This window comes from Equus caballus, chromosome 5, assembly GCF_041296265.1.
Source record: "Equus caballus isolate H_3958 breed thoroughbred chromosome 5, TB-T2T, whole genome shotgun sequence".
Lineage (NCBI taxonomy): Eukaryota > Metazoa > Chordata > Mammalia > Perissodactyla > Equidae > Equus > Equus caballus.
The window spans coordinates 57,482,827-57,504,499 of record NC_091688.1 but is presented as its reverse complement, the minus strand read 5'-3'; the positions used below and the strand labels follow the sequence as shown (position 1 = coordinate 57,504,499).

Sequence of the window (21,673 nt, the reverse complement as noted above, 5' to 3'; positions counted from 1 at the left end):
TGGGCAGAAGTGTAAACACTTGATTAGCTGTGTCCTTTTCTTTCACACAAAACCTAAGATATTTCTACATCACATTGAGTGATAATGGAACGTTAAATAGCAACGGGAGGGAAGAAGCTGTTTGGGTGTGTGGTTAGCCTACTTTTGATACTTACCTTCCTCCCTGTCAATCCCGGGAAACTGTTGTGTGAGAGGTACTCATTTCAGGGGTGTACTCCTGGCTCATGGTTCTAAGGGATGGGTTAACCTCCTTCTGCACAGACATGGGCAGCCCACCATTTTCCCCAGCTGACTGCATGTCACATTTCTGCCGTGTGCCTGTGAACAGGAACACCCATGGGTTTGCCATGTTTATACTGGGAAGACCTTCCATGATTCAAAACCTGCCTTTCCTCTCTTGTCGTTGCAGCTCTTTGTCGAGGGCGCGTGGTGAGAGTCCCCACGGGGAGCCTGGTGCGGGTGGTGGGCACTGAGCTGGTCATCCCCTGCAACGTCAGCGACTATGACGGCCCCAGTGAACAGAACTTTGACTGGAGCTTCTCGTCTTCGGGGAGCAGCTTTGTGGAGCTCGCGAGCACCTGGGAGGCGGGCTTCCCCGCCCAGCTGTACCGCGAGCGCCTGCAGAGGGGCGAGATCCTGTTGAGACGGACTGCCAACGACGCCGTGGAGCTCCACATAAAGAACATCCAGCCCACGGACCAAGGCCACTACAAATGTTCCACCCCCAGCACCGACGCCACCGTCCAGGGCAACTATGAGGATACAGTACAGGTTAAAGGTACATCCTCATGGGGGTCGTGATGCCAGAGGGCCAGCAGTTCCTCTGCGACTCGGCTGTGGGTGACTTTGTCAAAAAATTTAAGTCCCCTGGGGTTCTGTTCCCTTCTCTGCACATCCTATCTGATTAAAGTCAGAGGATGGGCCAGGTGGCCTCTGGGGGCCTTTTCTTCTTTCTACTATGATTCTAACCATCCCATGCCTGGTGAGTTGGAGGCAGCATGGTGTGGGGGTAGGGAGCTCAGCTCCGAGCCAGGTTGCTTGCACTTGATTAGTCCCATAGCTGGCTCTGCCACTTGTCAACTCTCTGGCCGTGGGCATGTTACATGCCTCAGCTTCCTCCTCTGTAAACAGTGCCTCCCTTAAAGGGTATGAGGACAAGGCGAGCTAGCATGTGTAAAGCTTCAGAGTAGTGCCGTAGTAAGCACTCAATAAGGTTAGCGACGAGAAGGTGATGGTGATGATACTGTTTGGGTTTATGGGAAGATCAGATACTTCAAAGCTCCTGTCTTTCCTTGTGCCCTTCATGATTTAAGTAGCTGTTTGTCTTAGAAGTCCTATGAGTTATATGTAGAGAAAGGATGATGTGGTCACTGCTAGGTTATGATGGAACACTGCAAGCTTATTGGCCTGGCTGTGCAAGTAATCACACCTCACATATCTGGAATATTTGGGCTTTTGTTTTGTTTTATTTCATTCTCCAAGTCCTATAAGGTTTACTCACAAATTCAAGTCTCTGAATCCAATGAAGAAGATAGGCCAGTATATTTCCCTAATTTACACATGAAGAAATGAAAGAGCATAAGTTAATTACTTGCCTAAAATCACGCAGCTAATTAGTAAATGAGCAAGAGCAAACCATTTTAATTTGGGGCTAGCAAAATAGAAACATTATTGCTGTTATTATTTAATTATGCATTTATTTGTACGCTGCCTTGTTCCAAAAAGAATTTATGTCAGGGTAAGAGTGTATTTAACAATCAGGAAAGTAGAAGATGTATATGATGCTATAAAAAGAGGAAGTTGATCCAGGCATTTATTTCCACTGTAATGATCTGTAGAATTCTAGCATATCTCAGATATTGTTCCCCCATTCAACTCATGAGGGGGTAGAACGGTCATGTCCATTATGTAGGGATTATAACGTCAAGTCTACCTTTTCCAGTACCTCTTCCTTATTCCTCTAGAAAATCCCAACTATGTTTTTTAGAAAAAAGTCCCATAAGACCTTGCATTGCAGTTAAATAATGCATTGCTTTTCTGTCATCACACACATGCTGCTCCTCCATTAGGTCAGATGCACCCTTGTTTCTCCTTGTAATTCTCATCTTGAGGAGTCGGAGGCAGCAGGAGATTTTCCCCCCAGTGTCTTTCTGTTTCTTCTCCAGTCTTTGGAGAGTAGGAGCAAGGAGAGGCTTTCCTCGGGTCAGGAAAGCAGATGGATGCATGAAAGAGACTGGTGGCTGCCCAGGTGGAGTCTCTATAGCTGCCATGCGTGGTCCAGGGTCTGTCTGCCCTTCAGCATCGTGGGTCTTGACACTGTGCCCTGAGGGATAATTGGCCTTGGGGACCAAGTCATGTTAGCTGGAATCACAGACTGAAGCATATACTAGAAGGTCATTACATTCATTTTGCAGTAGAGATGGGTCTTTCTAAAGCTGTAGCCATTTTTTCTGTTATCTAGGGTAGTCTCTTTTCAAGGACACTGAATTAGTTTCTGAGTGTGGAATGGTGGGAAAACCAAAGAGATGATGAATAGTGGTGTTTGTGGCTTCTCTTTGCCAGCTCATAGACCAGCCAGAGAATGTCCCTGCTCAGTACAATACTGGGTAGAGGCCTCCTCTCTGGTTTCCTCGCTTATTGCTTCCCTTTCTAAATAGCACTCACCAATACTTCCTTGATCCCTGGCCCACTTTTTCTAGACTCTGTAGAAGAGCCCAGCCTTTTTCCAGATGGCCCGAATAGGCTAAAGAGCTGAGGCTTCGGTTTTCCCTGACGGTTCCTGACCTGCAGATACTCTCTGCTCACCCTGGTTGTTCTCAGGTGTTTCCCAGGCCTGGAGGCCCAGGCAGCTCATGCGTGCTTTTCCCCTCTCTGGATGTTGCTGCTTTAACTCTTAGAAGATCCTTCAGGCTCCCCACTCTGCCGCTGTGTCCTAACAAAGGAGTGTTGGGCCGTAATAAGGGTTATTTTATGGGGATTACTAAGTGCCAGCACTGTCCTGGGCACTTCCCCTATCACTCTTTGAACTCTCAGTCAACTCCCTGAGATAGATCCCATTGTCATCCCTTTTTAGAGATGAGGAAGCTGAGGCACAGAGGGGTAAGTAATTTGCAGAAGCGCATCCCCAAGGCACAACTCCCAAAAGGGGAGTTTACCACCCACTTCTAGCAGGGGGTCTTATTAGTGCCTCTTGTTTTTCATTTTCAAGTCGGAAAGTCAGTTGAGATCATAGATGAATCAAAATGGGGAAAATGCCCATCAGAGCATTAAAGCAGGGAAGGGGAGGAGGAAACCGTCCCTGGTCACAGCCCCGCCCAGGCTTCAAGCTCACAGAGGGGGCGGTGCTGGCTGGGGCGGGGCGCAGGCGGTCTCTGACGCTCTCCTTTCTCCCGCACAGTGCTGGCCGATGCCCTGCGCGTGGCCGCCAGCCCGCAGCCCTCCCCGGGCCTGAGCCTGCGCGAGGGCGAGCCCTTCTCGCTGCGCTGCTCGGCCGCCACAGCGTCGCCGCTGCACACGCACCTGGCGCTGCAGTGGGAGCTGCGGCGCGGCCCGGTGCAGCGCAACGTGCTGTCGCTGAGCCACGAGGGCCGCTTCCGCCCGGGCCCCGGCTACGAGCAGCGCTACCACAGCGGGGACGTGCGCCTGGACACCGTGGGTAGCGACGGCTACCGCCTGGCCGTGTCCCGGGCCCTGTCCGCAGACCAGGGCTCCTACAGATGTGTCGTCAGCGAGTGGATCGGAGAGCAGGGTAACTGGCAAGAAATTCAAGAAAAATCCGTGGACGTGGCCACCGTGGTCATCCAGCCAACAGGTGAGCTTCTGGAAATTGCCTATTTTAGACGACTAAGTCTTATTATTTTCTGACCAGTGATGTTGTAAGGAACGAGGTGGGATGTTCATCCTTTTCTGACAAGATTTCTGCTTCTCCTGTGGGGCCTTGCATGGGGGGTGAGGGACTAGGGTGGTGGTGATGGTTTGGGGAGGGTGCATTTGTTTTGTGCTGTATGCCTGTGGTTTTGCTTTGCAGCTGCTTTTCATCTGGATCATTCCCACGGGAAGCTGCAGGTTACACAAAGTACTAAGACAGTTGTTTAACTGAAAGGTTAAGTCCCTTTAAGTGCCAGAATGAGGTCCCCCTGTGTGCAGAGGGACTTGGGGATCGAGCTGTCCTCACCCTGCTCCCTCGGCTTCATCTCATTTGGTGTTCCCTGAATCTCTGGATCTGCCTCTCCCCCCAGCTGTTGGGGATGTGTATCTGGCTCACCCTAAAACCCCTCATCCAACTTGGATGGTCAAGGCCACCTTTCAGGTCCCCACAGATGCACCATCCCCTACCAGGTGGGGAGTTCTCTAGGGGTAAGCCTCTTCTTGTTTCCTATAGGGCACATACCCCACAAACATCCAGCCCTGGGGTCTGAACACAAGAAGTCCTTTGTTTTGTCATCGGTGAACTTTTTTTAAACCCTCCTACTCCAACTATAAAAATAAGAAAATACAAAACGCCTTTTAGAAACCCCATAAAAATAAAAGAAAAGCCATTATCGACTCACTGTCCAACAAGCATTGATGAAGAACCTACTGTGCGCTCAGTTCTCTCCTGGGCCCTGGAGTTAGAAGTGTTTGAGGATTGTTCCCAGGCCCCGTGGAGCTTCCAGCTTCAGCAGAGACAAAATGTGAAGATACCATCTCAGAATGATATCGTTAGTGTGGATGGATGGATGGACTTGGTTTTCTGGGAGTCCGACATCTTCAGCTCTCAGAGTTCTTTGCTTCTGTTGCTGCTGCCTCCTGTTTTGTAAACTGGGAAGACCGTGGCCAGACTCATTTCCTGAGTGTAAATGTGAGTGTGTGGCTGCTCTGTTGCTTAGATGGGAAGGAAAGCAGGAAACAGTACACGTGGGGAGTGTTTTTCCTCTGCAAGCTGCGTTGTCCTGAGCGCTGTACTCTGTGTTTACACCACCGCACAGAGCTGGATTTGGTGAAAAGCAGGACTGGGGTTCTTCAGTGACTGGCCATTGATGAGGTGGGAGGTGCTCTTGCTAAGGAGAGGGGCTGCCTGTCATGGTCAGTCTTGGTTCCATTGGCTGCAGAAATCACTTGCCAGATGGACTTGGATCACCGTCCTTTTCCGAAGCCATCCGCCTGGAATCTGTCCTAAAAATCCTCGGATATTCAGCTTGCATCCAACAACTATTTTAATGGGGCAGGAGGATTACAAGTCTCAGATTTGTTGCAAGTTATCTTTTTATGCGGAAATGTCGATCGTAAAGGTATTCTTTATTTCAAACAAGCCACAAAAGCCATGATACTGAGTTGTAAGACTTGACCACTTGGAACCTGTTAGGCAGGGAATAGCACTGGCTCTTACTTGAGCCTGGGCGTTCATGGTTCATAATCCTTTGGTGCTGTGGGCCTCTTTGATGGTCACGTGAAGCCCACAGACCCTTTCTCAGAACTAGTGTGTTTTAATTCATAAAACACATACATAGGATGACAAAGGAAAACAGTTATATTGAAATAGTTTATCAAGTTATTTTCAAGATAGATGTATTATATAGTAATATTGTGCTTTGGTAATGCGTTAAATGATAAGGTATAGTGGCAGGTCTGACTACTGTAATTTCTAAGTAGCGATGAATGTTAATGATATTTTAAGATATCTGCAACAGTTGTAATGTGATGTGAAAATATCTGTGATATCTCTTGGGAGCAAAATCCTGGGGAGAGATGACGTGATGCTGGTTTGTTGCTTAGTTTCATAATGAGAGGAGATGGTATATTTCAAGTAGAGTTTAGTAAAAACAAAGATAAATTTTTTTCCCATTCATGTCAGACTCCCTAAATTCTCCTTGTGGACCCCTGGTGAGAACCACCACACTAAAGTGCTGGTTTTCTCTTGTTGTCAACACCTGCACTAGCCATGGCTGACTTCTTAAAGATTCTTATTGCATTGCTATGATAAACAGCACAAAGCTACTTACACAGTGGGGCTGTGTTCATTTGTAGCAGTATTTCTCTCCATATTAAGAGTGGTTTGGTTAATATGGATCTTGGTGTCTGATTTATGGATTCGGTTATATCCAGTAGGAGAAAGCCTGCACCACCACAGGCTTCGTCTGAGGTCCCCTGTTGCATTAGGAGTCCTTAGAACTGGTTCTTTTTACCTTCAGCCTGCTCCATCCTGTCTCCCAGCACTGAACCTCCCTAGTCCAGAACGTATGGGAATGATGGCTAGTGGTCCGATAAAATATTTAGCCACTTGCAGAGAGAAAATTACAAAGTGAACTATACAGTTAAAGAGACATATCTGCCAATATTTCTAAACCTGAGAATCCGTTTTCTCCATACATACAGTCCACAGCTGCATCTTGACTACTACTTTACTCCCTCGGCTCCTTCCTAAGCCTTTTTTTACCTCCAGTAGCCGGTGGCTGGTACAGAGGGACGCCCACAGTATTCCAGAGTCTCTGACCACAAGCCTTGTCCATGGGGTGGTTCAGACTGCAGCACAAGCTCAGGGCAACGGTTTCCATACTCACTCCTCTCACAAACGAGCCTCAGATTACTTTGGGTCCCTTTAAAGGGGTGAAGGAGGAGGAAGAATTTGGAGGGTGCGTGGAGGTGAGAAATAAGACTCTCAAATTCCTTTTTCTAATACTGTGCCCACCTCATTTTCTGTCTTCGTCAAGGTGGATCTTAAACTTGGCCTGAAACATTTATTTGCAATGTTGTCAAGGCTTTGGAAATAGTCACGTGAAAGCAGTTTACTGCAGAGGGCCTGGGCTTTGGGGCTGGGTCTTTTCTCAGCTGGGCACTAGCCTTTGTTGCTGGGCTTACTCTGGACAGTGGTGGATGCTGAGCGACTATTGCTGGAAGGCCAGACCTGTGCCTCCACTTGAATCCCCGGGGAGGTGTTGGCTATTTATCATCTAAGCAGTCGTTCCCAGAGCATTACCACCAGTTGAATGTTTTTCTACTCTGATTACAGATGTTCGACTTCTTTTTAAAAATCCCCCAAACAGAGTAAAATGTTTCCATGTAAAAACCTTTGACAGGGGAATGCTGAAACCAGCTCTGCCTTGAGACCGTGACACCAGATACTTCAGATACTCTCAATAGAGTCTCCTTTTAGTTATCCACACTAACGAGAGAGGGCAGTGGCGTGGATAATCCAAAAATCATTGTGTTTTGGTTTTAGAATATATGCTTTATGCTTGACTTTAAGGTGGGTGTGTCAAATGGAATAAGTGATGTATTTGGAAGACTTTCCTCATAAAGTACATTGTCTGGTTCCACTTTTCTGGTCTTCTGTTTAAGATTTTCCCCTCTTTTACCCAGAAGATGGTTTCACCCTCACCTCCTACCCTCAAGTCCCCACTGCTCAGCTAACACTATGTACCTGTCAGAACTGAGCTGGCCTTTCTCTGAAAATCACTCAAGTCTTATCATGCTCACGGATAAAGTATAATTTTAGTTTTGTGATGTTCAGCAGACTTCTTTAAACAATAGTGTCTCAGTTAAGAGCAGAGTCCCTGGAGGCAGACAGTCTGGATTTGAATCCCAGCTCTGCCACATTAGCTGTGTGACCTTGGGCAAGTTACCTAACCTCTCTGTGCTTCAGTTTCCTTATCAGTAAAGTAATAAGAGCTAGTAATAATACCTACCTCCTAGGTTTGTGTTGAAGATTAATATTTGTAAAGCACTCAGAACGTATATAGTAAGCGAATATATGTTTGCTGCTGTTATTGGCTTTATGAAATGAAAAGAAATGTTGTATGTTTCATTCATCAGTAATTCTCAAACACAACTGTATGAAACCTTCTAACTTTAATGCTGTAAATAAGAATGTAAAAGGAGGTGATCTAAAGGGGTGGGGGCGGGGGTATAAGGGGCAGACCTAATCCAGATTATCCAGATGTATTTCTTTTTAATTTTCAAGTTCTGCGAGCAACTGTGGCCAGGAATGTGTCTGTCGCTGAAGGAAAGGAGCTGGATCTGACATGCAACATCACAACAGACCGAGTGGATGACGTCCGCCCCGAGGTGACGTGGTACTCCAGCAGGACGCCTGACAGCAGTTTGCCTGGCCTGCACATGCTGGCCCGGCTGGACCGTGATTCCTTGGTGCACAGCTCTCCTCACGTTGCTCTGAGTCATGTGGATCCCCGCTCCTACCATTTACTGGTTCGAGATGTTAGCAAAGAAAACTCCGGCTACTATTTCTGCCACGTGGCGCTCTGGGCACCCGGGCACAACAGGAGCTGGCACAAGGTGGCAGAGGCCATGTCTGCCCCCACTGGTGTGGATGTGACCTGGCTAGGTGAGTGGTTTGGAGGATGGCTCTTCACCTCTCTGGCTTAATCCCTCCTCTGGGATATCGAGAGGAGTCAGGGAGCTGTGAGTCTTACCTTATTTTGGCGTTCTTCATATCAGGGCAAGCATCCTTTAGCCTGGATATATCCCAAGCTGGGGGCAAAAGCAAAACTGGCTGAAATAGAATCTGGCAGGCAAGGGAAATGTTTCAATAGTGTGGCCTCTGTTGTCTCAATGCCCTCATTTGAGAGGATATAGTTTCCTTTTGTTGTCGAGATTCGCAGGGTCGGCCCTGCTGAATGGCTCCTTGAAACGGATCTTTGTTGTCAGGAGGACGCTGCCATTCCCCCTTCCCTTTCCGAGACTCCTAGGTGCTCGTTGGCAGGAGCTGGTGCTTTTCTAAAGCCCAGAGCAGAGAGAATTCCTTCAGTGAATGGAATGCGTTTTTTTCACTGAATGCCCTGGAATCCCAAAATGGTTTGTTTGCAGATACAGTTGATGTCGGGCTTCCTGCTTCCCCAGGCTCTTGTGATGGGCTCTCACCAGGTCTTGTTCCCAGGGGAGGAGCAGAGCAGCTCTCAACTATTGACCTTGCCACCGGTTTTATAACAATGTGCCATATGTGAAGATTATTGTCACGGCCTCTTCTTTTTTACCGTTCTCATCTTCCGCATCTCTTATTTTCCAAAATGCTTGCCCTCTGGGGCTCACTTTTCCTAATTTTTGTTACTAGCTTGTAATTAATTGCAGGTAAACTTAAGTGGGATGGGGCCAAGTAGAGAGTGGAGAGCTTCGCTTCCCTCCTCCATTATTACAAGGATGGGGACAGGGCTACTGGTCAAACTCTTCTCTGTTTTGAGCTTGATCTCGCTACTGTCCCACAAGTGTTCTGAGCCCTGGTGAAGGTATTTGGCATTGCTCTGATTATTAGGAGGTAAAACAGATCTTTAAAAGCCAGGAAATCATTTCTTCCTTCATCTGATGCTAAACATCCTCCTGCCGTGAGCCCCAACTCATACTTAGCTCTCCCTTGTCTCTGCTTCGACGTCTTTTCTGGAGTGAGGGCACATTCACTGTCTGTTTCTTCCTAATAAGCCTTTATTTGGCAGAGATGGGGAGCTGGCAAGCAGGGATGGTGGGGCAGGGAGAAGAAGAGTAAGAAGAATAAGCAGAAGGTGTGTCCAATTCAGAGTGAGACTAGGCAGGGTGTTAGTGATCCCTGGTAGCAAAGTGATTCTTTGATATCTGCAAAGTCAAAGGAGCAGGGTTTATCTGGCGAGCTTTTATTCCTGCCGTCTGAACCCCGTGCAAGAAACTCGCTATGCAGTACTGAACTGGAACAATGTTGGCCCAGCTAGGACTCTCCTTAGCAACCTTCAAAATAAAACAGATGTTGTCAGCACCAAAAGAAGACTTTTCATCTCTGGAGCTGAATTTGTCTCACAGCTCTGATCCTCGGTGCATTGTGTGGTGCTGTCAAATCCCACCGCTGACTCCCAGTGCCCCCTCCCCCTCCAACTTAGAATCACAGCTCGAGCATTTTTTTTTTTTTTAGAAACTGCTGCCTGTGCTCCAATTTGAGGGCTTCTTTGAAGTACTCATGCATTGATCCCGGCATACCCAGGGGTAGACGCCGGGGCTGTCAGGAAACAGGAGGGGCGCTCCAAGGCAATGGGTTCTTTTAACTGGAAGGGATTTGTTGGTGGCTGTATTCTCCAGAGACTGAGAAGAAATAAAAAGACTAAATTGTGGGAAGAGGTTCAGTTACTGTCCTTAGGATTCAGTTGTTTGTTTTCCCGCCGAGTGCCAGCACTGTTGCCGTGAAAGTCATCAGGGGGCTTTCCCGTGACTGATGCTAAGCTGCGCAGCACCCCACACCCTGCACAGTGCTTGGCCTGTGATGGGCACTCGGTAAACATCAGCTGGATGCATAGATAAACCAGCACCAACACATGGGTAGTGTTAAAATATGTGCATAAGAAAACAAGACTTGCAAAGAAAGCCTAGAATATTGCACGAGCTGCACATGGGTCAGTCTACCTGGAGTGTAGTGATATAAAAATGGACTGCGTTTCTTCTTAAATTTCCTCCTCCTCCCTGTGCCTGTGACTCACCATTACAGCTGCCTGGACACTAGTCAGGAGGCGAGTTGGGCACGAGTACAGCAGCAGCCCTCTCTCCAGGACCTCCCAATTGGATTCTCTGCCCAGAGGCTGATGGGCCTGGCCTGACTGTATGATTCTCTCTAGATATACAACATGTATGTGTATGCATGTGGATACCATACCACATGCAATGTGGAGCCTGTTAGAGTTAACTGACAGGTGGCCAGAAAGACAGGAAGACAGGTTACCTGCCAAGTACTCTATTTATAGAGGTCAGCTTATGTTTGGTGACTGTGGAATGTTGTCCAAAAAGAGCTCTTGAGAGAGCTGGTTCCCTAGAGGGTATTGCACAAAACTCTCAGTTTTGCTACTTGACAGAGTAAAAATAATAACTGCCATTTACTGAACACTTACTGAGTGCCAGGCACTGGGCTAAGGGCTTTACATGCATTAAATATTTGATCCTCACAACCTTGTGAGGTCCTGCCCCCGTCGCCATCTGAACACCACTGGTTTTTATTTTGCTTATGATGTTGAGTGTCAGGAATTAGGGAAGAACTCAGTGGGGTTCATCTCTGGTGTACATGGAGACAGCTTGGATGGCTAGAGCTGGGGATCCCCTTCCAGATGGCTTTGTCATGCACATGTCACTGTGCTCCTGGGCGTTTCTTCCTGTTCCTACATGGCATCTCATCCTCTCTGTCCCCACATGGCTTCTCATCCAGGCCCTTTCCACATGGCTTAGTTTCCTCACAGCTCGGTCTTCTCAGGACATCACACTTCTTACATGGCTGCTGGCTTCTACGAGCTAGGAAATGGGAGTGCCTGACCAGTTAAAAGCTATCCCTGGGATGGCACAGTGTCACTTCTACTGTTTTCTATTGGTCAGAGCCATCACAGAGTCTGCCCAAGTTCAAGGGAGTGGAGAAAGAGACCCCATCTCTTAATGGGAGAGTGGCAGGGTCACACCGCGAGAGGGCATGTGGAGTGGGAAATGTTACTGCGGTCATCTTTGGAAAATGGAGTCTACCACAGTGGTAAATGCTTGTTTCTTTTATTTCAAAAGAAATTATGTTTAGGATGGCTTAGAGAGGGTTATGGCCCTGGGTCAAGTCTGTCCCAAGTATTGTCATCTTATGAGGAAACACTTTTGGCTTTGGGAATCAGCCTCACTCCTGAAATTCTAGAAGACAGAGTCCTAGAAACTGAGCTGTTCTTGTCCTTATTTGCTTGGGGTGGGTGTGCTGAGTAAATGAGGGGGCTGAAGCCGATTGGGGTCTTCTCATGTTCCATTGTGTTAACTACACAGAGATATCAGGGCAGTGATGCGAATGGGTCTGGCTGGTTCAAGAGCACTTGTAGCAGCTGGAGGACCATAATGATATCTTAGAGGGTGAGAAAAAGCTTCTTTTACTTAGGATTTATGTCCTACTTTTGAAGGAGAAAAAAAAAAGATTTAAGTTGGCTTGGAAAATGAAGCACACTTTAAAGCAGGAGACACAAAAATAAAATCAAGATCAAAAGGGGTAAAACAAAATCAAAGAATAGATATTGCAAGGTAGTTGGGATGAATTAGTTACTGCATCTGAGTGCTGAATTTGCCTCTGAAGTTGTGAAGAGTTGAGGCAAAAAGAGATGTGATTATACAGTTCTCTGGTGAAGGAAAACAAATCCTTTCAGAGAGACAAACTTTTTCTTGGCACTGAATTTATCATGGGCTTTTTTATTTAAGGGGCATTGGGAACATAATGGACAGTGCTTTCAACTGTGGTATTACAGAGGGCTCTAAGTGATTGTTTAAATGGATGTTTCTTATATTCGTGCTCTATAAAAGCTGAGGGCATAAATCTTAAGTATGTGAAGGAGTTTCTGTAAGAAGCTGAGTTGCTATGGAGGACAAATGTTGCTTTGTGAGGATCCAATTTAGTGTATGGCTAAAACTATAGAGAATCTGGGGGAATGGCTAGTTAATATGCGTATTAAGCCATCTCTCTCTGCTATCAGATGTCTTAAATGAGGCTTTGGCAAGAGTTGGATACTAATCAGTTCATGGTTGAGCTCTCCGCCCCAAGTACCAGACTTCTGTGGTGTTAATTGGAGAGGGTTCCACGGGCTTCGGATACAAGAGCAGGCGGAGGCAGCACTGAGTTCTGCTGTTCAGGCTTGAGAACCCGATTTGCATTCTTTCCTGCGAGAGGACCATCCCCTCTTCCAACAGTGTGCCAGTGAGGAAGGTAATTACTTTTCTTTAAAAGGAACTGTTAATCTACTAAGTACTTGGTGGAGACTTCAGCATTCTGTGCCATCTATAGGAGATAAGATGTAGATCTGCAGGATTTTACGGGCAAGTATCATCAGCTGTCTGTCCAGGATTGTCTCCGACAGCAGAAGAGCCCGTGGACAAGTGCTGGAGTCTTGCTCCAGCTTCTAGGTGTGTTATCTCGGGTATGTCGCTTAAGATTTCTCAGCCTTGGTTTTCTTGGTTTTGTGGGGTAATGCATATAAAGAGCTTAGCACAGTGCCTAGCACTTATGTGCTCTGTCCATTTTCGTGGTGGTGGTGATGACTTGTTGGTGCTGGAGGGGGTCTGTATATAGCATGCTCCGCCCACCAAGTGCTTAACCAAGTAAGACATGGGAGTCTGTCTTAGGGCCTGGAGGAACCAGGAATGTGTGTGTCCTGGAAGCACCACTCCCAAGGAGAAGAGGTTGAGCTGACCACATCCAGCCCCTTTCCTGCCCCCCAAATCTGGTAATTCCCTCTTCCTTCTCTGGGAGGAGTGAGTGAGGAGGAAGAGAGAAAGACTGCACGGAGTGTCACTTTGGGTGTGGGGCAGTTCAAATGATATTATCTTTATTGCTCTGAAATGGCTAATGCTAAACACAGCCTCATAACAATGGTTCTACTAAGTGGGGTAAAATGCCCCCCAAAACAACAACTCCTGATTTATAGCCTTCTCTGTCTAAATGTTAGAGAATATTTAATTGTTTTATATAAATGATGATAGTCGCAACTCTGACAATTAGCGCACTCAGCTGTCTCTAAAGTACCTGCCCAATTCAAGATAATGAAACTGGCCAGAGCAGAGACGAGGACGTGCCTTATCCTGTTTCCTCTAACTCCTGCATGTGGCCTGTTCGTCTTGTTAGCCCTACCAAGTTAACTAAGCTTCAGAGCGGGTGTTAGGACGTGGCCCTGCTGTACACAGTTCAGGATTAGTGCCGCAGCTGTTATCATCACTCTCATTCTGGGATGTGGCAGGCTTTGAGAAAACAGTAATAACTGGGTGTGGCATGAGGTTGTGCAGTTTGCTCCTCGTGGAAGCCAGGCCATGGACCAAAGCCTCGCCCAGAATTCGGCTCACACACACTGTGCAAGACCCTAGTCTTCCGACTTCCCTCCTCTGAGCTTTGGTTTTCGTTTTGTTTTTTCCATTTAGGAAACATACGTGAAAACAGTACCTATCTCATAAAGGTATTATGAAGATAAAGGGAGGATGCAGGGCAAGTGTATAGCGTACCTGGCGGAGAGAAGGCCTTTGATCAGTGTCAGTTGTTATTATCATCATTGTAAAATGGGGATAATGACACCTTCCTTGTAAGACTGTTGAGAGGAAAAGGAGGTAATCTATGTGAAAACCTCCAGCTCGGGTCCCTGCGCACAGTCAGCACAAATACCTGCTTTCACAAATTAGCCAATGATGATTCTGAAAGCTTTTCATTGTTTTGAAAATTGTAGTGAGTTTAATGACCCATATTCAGAAAGAAAAGTCTTTCTTTGGGGGCGTTTGTACTGTTGGGGCCACAGCTTCAGGAGGTGGTGTGTATGTTGTCATACTCCATCCCTGGAGCCGGGTTAGAGAGCAGACCCTTGCTTCTCAGAATGCCAGCAACATAGCGCTTACACTGGCCTCAGAATTCTGTGAAAGGTCTTACAGTGTGGGTGGGCTGTTTGTGTTTAACTTTTGGAATAGAAATTTACACAGAAGAAGAAAGAACTTCAGCAATTATCAATATTTTTCTAATCTTATTTCATCTCTCTTCCCTCCCAGAGACAGACAGACACACACACACACGCACGCGCGCGCGCGTGCACACACACACACACAAACACGCTCTTTATTTTTTTTTCTTCTGGAAGAATTTAAAGCACATCCCAGACATCATATCATTTTGCCATTAAATACTTTAGTATGCATCTTTAACTGATAAGCTTTTTTAAAACATAACCACCATTGCATTCTTAGCTGATTTCATGATGAGATCAAGCAGAATTTAGCGGTAATCAGTAGTGGAATGCTTATGCCAAAAATGAGCGTTTTTATGCAAAATATTAAACTTAGTCCAATTCAGCAAGTGTGTTAATGTCTTTTATGTCCAAGGCACTGCATGCATAGCACAGCCAGATGAATGAGGTGGGTGGTCCCTGACCCTGCAGAGAGTCCTATACAAGGTCCATAAGACATGTATACATATAACCGAAGTTCAAGGCAGTGTTCAAATAAAATCCTTAGAGCACAGAGCCTGGCGGATGGTAGAGTCTCTGTGAACGTTTGCTGAATAACAAGTGGAGGTGTGACAGGCTGCCTGAGTTCAAAGGAGGCATTCTCTGTTAAGTAGGAGGGGCCACATGGAGGTAGCATGTACGTGATGGACGTTGAGGACCAAGTACAATCTCTGCAAACAATTTTATAAATTGTAAAACAACAATAAAGGGAAACTTCCACACATGCACCAAAACAAAGAAGAAATTAAGGACCCACCCATACTTTTACCATTCTGACATAATGGAGTCATATCTTTTCTAGGAGTATAAATCTAAAGTCGACCTCCAAAGGCTGGTGGATAGTTCAAATGACCTTTGAACATCTTTTAAATCACTAGAACCTATGCCTTGCAAGTTCACAAGCTAAGAAGCCACTTTGTTTGTCTTTGCATTAGCACCCTCCTTTTTGGGGCCTAAGATTTAATTTTCACAAGAACGAGGAGACCAAGCAGTCAGTGAAGAGGTGTTGCTCTCCTGCCAAGCTGGAGTTCCTGTGACCAGATGCACACAGGCTGCAGCTCCCCTGCACCCTCCTTTCTGTACATTTGGAGACGCAGGATTTAAACAGCCATATGGGGGTGAAGGATGAGTAGAATGGGAGAATCTGTTCAGTCATTTATTCAACAACTAATTGAGCAGGTGTCCCCGGTGCTGAGGCGGAGGGTGCAATGGGAAGGAAGGCAGAAAGCCTGGAAGCCTACCAGGTGATTAGGGAATGGTGAGGTGTGTTGTGCGAATGGAGTCCAGAATATATACAAGAAGGCAGTGGGCGGTGGGCTGGACAATGGGTTAGGCTCTCATTACAGGGGGCTTTGCATATCAGGCTGGGGATTTGTTTTTAACTCAATCGGTGAGAGGAAAGGCCACGGGAGGTTTCTAGAACAGATGACCTGACAGTTGTGTCAGCTTAGAGGTGGGTTGGGAGGTTACTATAGTAGTCTTGGTGGGAGGCAAAGAGGGCCGGGATGAGGGTGGTGTTTGTGAGGTTTTCCCTTTTATTCACAAATATGTATAGAGCACCTACTGTGTGTGTGGCCTGGAATGGGAGAAATGGAAGAGACATTGGGGAGGTAGAATGTGTGAGACTTAAGAACCCTCAGAGTGGAGAGTCGCAGGAGGCAGACGTTTCCAGCAGAGGTGCCTGGGAGGGTCAATGGCGGGAGTGTGGCAACAGGAACAGTGATTGGAAAGTTAGGAGGAGGAGCTGGCTGTGTTTGTTTGGAGTGGGGTTTTAGCTGTGTGCACGTGTGTATGAATATATGTGTGTGTGTGTGTGTGTACGTGTCTATGTGTGTCCATATTGGCAGAGGCGGGTGGGAGTGAAGTGAATTAGATCGCTAGTGTGCTGTGCATGAGATGTCAAGGAGACACCAGCTGAGGTGCCTGGAACCCAGCTCTGGGCCGGTGTTTGTATCTGGAGCCCAAGGAAGAGTTGGGCCAGAGCGGGGGCAGCTGGGTTCCATATCTGGGTGAGGGAGCTTGGGCGTGACCAGGCCAGGGCAGGAGTGGAGCAAGCTGCCCTGGTGGTTGGTTCGGGAGCTGGTTATGACCACCTTTTCCATGTGTCCGTGGTCTGACCACTAATGAGTCAGTCAAGTCACCACTTCTCTCCCATCTTTCATGGTAACTTGAACAGCTTTTGTTTTCCAAGTGCCACTGTGGAGGAATATGCTCAGGGGCTGGCACTAAACCATGAAGGGGTCAAAGGGTTTGTTATGAAAGAGTTGGTAACTGATAAGGAGAGAAATCCCCGTGCATCACAGCGTTTTGAATTGCGCTGGTCAGCCGGGCTGAGGTGATGGCCCACAGGGAGCTGTCTTCCTGGGTTAGATTCCCTGTGGCAGTAACTGTAGTCATGCCAGTCATGGCCTTCAGCATTCCTAAAAGTCACAGTGCTAGTCAGTGGTACTTAGAAAATACTAAGGTGAGAAGTCAGGAAGTTTCGTTCATTTGGGAGATGAGGGAGGACATACTGGAAAGATGGTCTAAAGGATGCAGCCCTGGGTTCAGATCTGACACTTTTGAGCTGTATGGCTACGTTATTAACCTCTTTAAAGCTCCGCCTCCTCACATATGAAATGGGAATGGTGAATAGTGGTTCATAAATATGTACATGTGTATATGTGTTAGACATACATACATACACACATGTGTACCAGGCACAGTCTAAGCACTTTTATGTATGTTTTAGCTCTTAATCCTCACAGTAACATTAGGAGGTAGTTACTGTTGTTATCCCCATTTTTATAGGTGAGGCACCGGAGAGGTTCAATAATCTGCCCTAGGTTACACAGCAAGTGAGTGGCAGAGCTGGGATTCAAACGTAGTCCAGCTCCAGACCCCTGGCTCTTTACCACTGCTCTTTACTGCCTCACGGTTTGTTGTTCAGGTTAATGTGGTAACACGCGTGAAGGGTCTTCGAATTGTGCTCAGACTGGAGTTGGGTCTCAGTAAGTGGTGGTGGCTGCTGCTGCTGAGTGGGGACTCTTGATGGTGCCACAACTCCAGTTGGTCCCGATGGGCCTGGGAGGATACACACAGGCTGTTCAAGTCTGTCCTTCCACATTAAATGACCCTGGTTGTCCTAGTCTGCTCCCAAGTTGCTGTGCCAAGATCCTACATGAGAAAAGGTCTAAAACCCTGGATGTGGTGTAATTTGGGAACACCTTGTCTCACCCACCTGATGGTAGAAATACCTTCCGGTGATGTTTGTTCCGAGTCAGTTGTTGCTAGAGAGGCAGTGTGGTCTGTCAGCGTTCTGCCCAGGAGACGGGACACCCCCGGCTGTGCAACGTTAGCACACTCAGCTGTAGAATGAGGAGGCGGGATGACATTCTAGCAGCCTGGGGCATTTCTCTGCAGCGTCCACATCACGGCAGGGCGTATTGGTCTGACTTTATACTGCACAGGGTCCACCTCACTTGCAATTAAATGCTTGTGAAGATGACATTTGAGGGAATTAGAATTTTGAGTTCTTTCCATTTTTTGGCCACTGAATCATTCTTGGAGAAGTCATGGTGTTATGCATTTCATTGGAAGTGTAAATCATAAAAGAACAGTTCCTTGACCTCAGCAGTTTATACTCTTGTGTGAGTCATAAATAAAAGCAGCGTTAAATAAAACTAAACTGTTGGGTGGAGGCGATGTGAATCAAGATCGTGTTGGCAAATGGAAGGTTCCATTTAGCTAGAATTCCTTGCCTCCTAGAAGGCAAAGTGCTACGAAAGAGAAATATAGCCTTTTCTAGAAGCCTTAGCACTAAGGCAGCAAACATTTATTGAGCGCCTACTACATACAAGGCTGTGTATTTGGAACTTTGGGCTGAGACCTTCAAGCAAGGAGTAATAGAGACTGGGATTACTGCTATACAGGAGTACTTACCTATGCGGCTTGTGGGGGCACAGAGAAAGGTGTCACACTCTGGGGACCCAGAAGGGGGCACAGAGGAGGTCACACTTGAAGAATGAGTGGAAGTTTGCAGGCAGTCAGGACGAGAGGGCCACTGTAAACATGTCAGCACAATGGTGTGAGTCTGTGGTGACTGGAGAGCTTCAGATAATTAGTGTGACACAGAGGGGGTAGGAGTAGAGGAAAGGAGGCGACAGAAGGTCCCAATGCCAGTTCTTTGGCAAGTGTGGAAAAAGGCCTTGGGGCCAGCAAAGACAGAAGTGTGGAGTTGCAGAAATGGGTTCAGTGGCAGTGGGGACACTAGGAGAGTGCTGGCTTTTCTCCCACCTGTCAGAATTTGTGGATGGCAGGGAAATGGGGGGTAATACATGAGCAGGCTTTCCTAGAACTAGGATCATAGTGAGCTGGCCTCAGGGTTGTCAGAACCGTATGGGAGAATTACATATGTCATTTGGGAAGTTTGAGAATGGAGGTGTTTGTTGACCACTGAACCACAGATTCAGCAGAAAAAGTCAGAGGACCAGAAAGTGAGGGTGAGAATATGCAGGGATAATAGTGATATGAGGGCCTTGCATTTGGGGCATAGCCAAGGATGGCAGGAACCTGAGCCACGGCTGGGTTGATTGGCTTCAAGTGCTAGAATATGCTCTGGGATGGAGTTTCCCAGTGCTGCTCCAGTGGTGACTTTGGACTTTCTGTGGGCGCTGCTTGGCATTCCAGAGAAAACCTTGGTGGAGCATGGACACCAAGCTTTAAGTCTTAAGAAGTCCTTCTCAGAAGACTCTAACCTCCTGGGAAACTGACGGCAGACCCCAAGCATATGGAAGGCTCAAGATCAGGGACATTTTGCTCTGGCCTTTGGGAGGTTTTCTTGAGGGGCGTCAAGGGGGCAGTGTTGTACAAGTTTTGCAATAACAAACCCTCATGGGATCCTTCCCATCCCATGCAAAGACTTCCGTTTCTATCACTATAGTTGGTAGCACAGGCATTTAATTGTCAGGACAAGAGTAGTCCTTGTCTCTTTCCTTTTGTGAGTTCTTGATATGTTGCTCCGTCTGATTTTGTTCTCCTGGCGCCTCTCTGTTTTGTTCAGAACCAGACTATCAGGTGTACCTGAATGCTTCTAAGGTCCCCGAGTTTTCAGACGACCTCACAGAGCTGGAATGCCGCATAGTGGATAAGAAGAGCATGGAGGCAAATGTCCGCTTTACGGTGTCCTGGTACTACAGGATGAACCGGCGCAGTGACGACGTTGTGGCCAGCGAGCTTCTTGCAGTTATGAACGGGGACTGGACGCTGAAGTACGGAGAGAGGAGCAAGCAACGGGCCCAGGATGGAGACTTTATTTTTGCTAAGGAGCATACGGACACATTCAGTTTCCGAATCCAAAGGACTACAGAGGAAGACAGAGGCAATTATTACTGTGTTGTGTCTGCCTGGACCAAACAGCGTAACGACAGCTGGGTGAAGAGCAAGGATGTCTTCTCCAAACCCATCAACATATTTTGGGTATCAGAAGGTAGGTGCCTTATTCTTATTCATTAACGTTTTTGTTGTGTTGTATCTTGGATTAAGTCATCCCACTGTGTTTTCACATGCACAGTCACCCTGCAGGTTTTCATTTACGCTAGAAATCCAAGAAATGTGTGCTGAAATGACTATTGCTTTTATCTACAGCATACACCCCTTTAGGATGATGCTGCTGGAGAAGGGTAAGTCCTGGTGAGACCTGGGGCTTGGTCAGTGGTAGAAGGTCATTTTCTTGTAGGAGTTCACAGTGTGCATGGGGTGAGCCCTTGACACTGCTCCACTGGGTGGCCTTAGGCCAAACCTCACACAGGCCTTTGAGGGTCTGTCTGTGCCCATGAGTTCCCTCTGGCTGCAGGCACATTTGAGGTGCCACAGAGAGGGAGTGGGCAGCTACAGGCCATTGTGCCTGCCCTAAGGGGCCAGTCGTCTATTCAGAGAGATTGTTTCTAGAGAGAGGTGACAAGAACTTAAGGGAATCCATTTGTTTGCTGCATCTCCTTCTGAATGCTCAGAGCACTGTCTGCCTCCGGACGTCAGACTCGTCAAGTTTTTTATCCCTGTCCTTGTCTTTCAGCACAGGAATCCCAGGGCTCCTAGTCCTCCTTCATGCCCTGGATGTTAAGCACCATCTGAATGCCTCTCTTGACTCATTGCCACCCCTCCTATATTCCCAAACCCCAAACTGGCCCTCTAGAACTCAGCAAAATCTCTGTTTCCTGAACCTCATCTCTGAATGTTCCTTTCTCTTTCTCTCGTCAAACACTGCCAACCTCACTCTTTCCCCTGGAGCTCTCCTGACTGATGGTGTTTTCTTCCCACGCTCTTCATATAACTGGACCTACGTGGGGCAGGTGCCCTCCTTGTCCCTCACTGCAGCTTCCAGATAATTTTCCCTCCTTCCTAAAAACGTAGCTCCAATCTCATGTCATCAGATCATACACCTCCTCTCATTGACATCACCTGTCGATTCCTAAGTCCTCCGTGTTCATCCTTTGAAGAAGTCAACTTCTGTTTCATAGCCGCTCTCTCCAATACACCTCCTGTCTTGCCAGCTTCACTATCTGTGTATAACACTGGATCACACCTTGGCTGCACATTGGAGTCACCTGAGAAGTTTTAAAAAAAATACTGATGCTTGAGTCTCACTAGAGGTTTTGTCTTAACTGGCCTGAGGTTTTATGCAATCTAGGCATTGGCGTTTTTAAATGCTCCCAAGATGGTTCTCGTGTGCAGTAAGGTTGAGAACCCTAATATAGAGAAACCTTTCATTCTCAGTTCCTTGTCCTTTTCTCTAGTCATTATGGCCTCTGTCCTGTTTTTCCTGTTTTGGTCATTCACTCCCTTGCTCACACCCTACACTAGACCATCTCACTTCTGATAACAGAAAGCACCCCCATACTCTCAGTTCCAAGCAACCCATCCTCTAAACATGGCTTCTGTCTTTCTTGATTACTCCCTCTGGTTCTCCAGCATCAACCCTTCAACTCTACCAGGACTGACAGTCCGTTAATCCTACCAACTTTTATTGTCTTTCACTCCCATTGTGTCTTCACATCTCTCTTACCTAGGGTGACCGTTTGCCCAGGGTAGTCCGATCTATACCTGTTGTCCTGTGTCACTTTTCAGAGCACCCTCTTTCCTTCTTAGATGTGTGCAGTGTGGGATGTAGGATCAGATACGTAGTCACCATACTGTTACCTAGCCTAAATTCCGAGTCATACTCACTCCCTTGAGCACACCTTTAGCTCCCTTGCCCCACTCTCAGTCTGCAC

The 21,673-nt window shown here is 47.1% G+C and overlaps 1 protein-coding gene across 1 annotated transcript in view; it reads left to right on the top strand.

The window, feature by feature from the left end:
• Positions 1 to 21,673, top strand: part of PTGFRN (prostaglandin F2 receptor inhibitor) — a 72,670-nt gene that overhangs the window by 30,860 nt on the left and 20,137 nt on the right. Inside the window, exons 2-5 of the mRNA XM_023641345.2 lie at positions 410 to 778; positions 3,398 to 3,811; positions 7,940 to 8,320; positions 19,465 to 19,890. Coding sequence (XP_023497113.1) covers positions 410 to 778; positions 3,398 to 3,811; positions 7,940 to 8,320; positions 19,465 to 19,890 — 1,590 coding nt within the window. The remainder of the gene's footprint in view (positions 1 to 409; positions 779 to 3,397; positions 3,812 to 7,939; positions 8,321 to 19,464; positions 19,891 to 21,673) is intronic.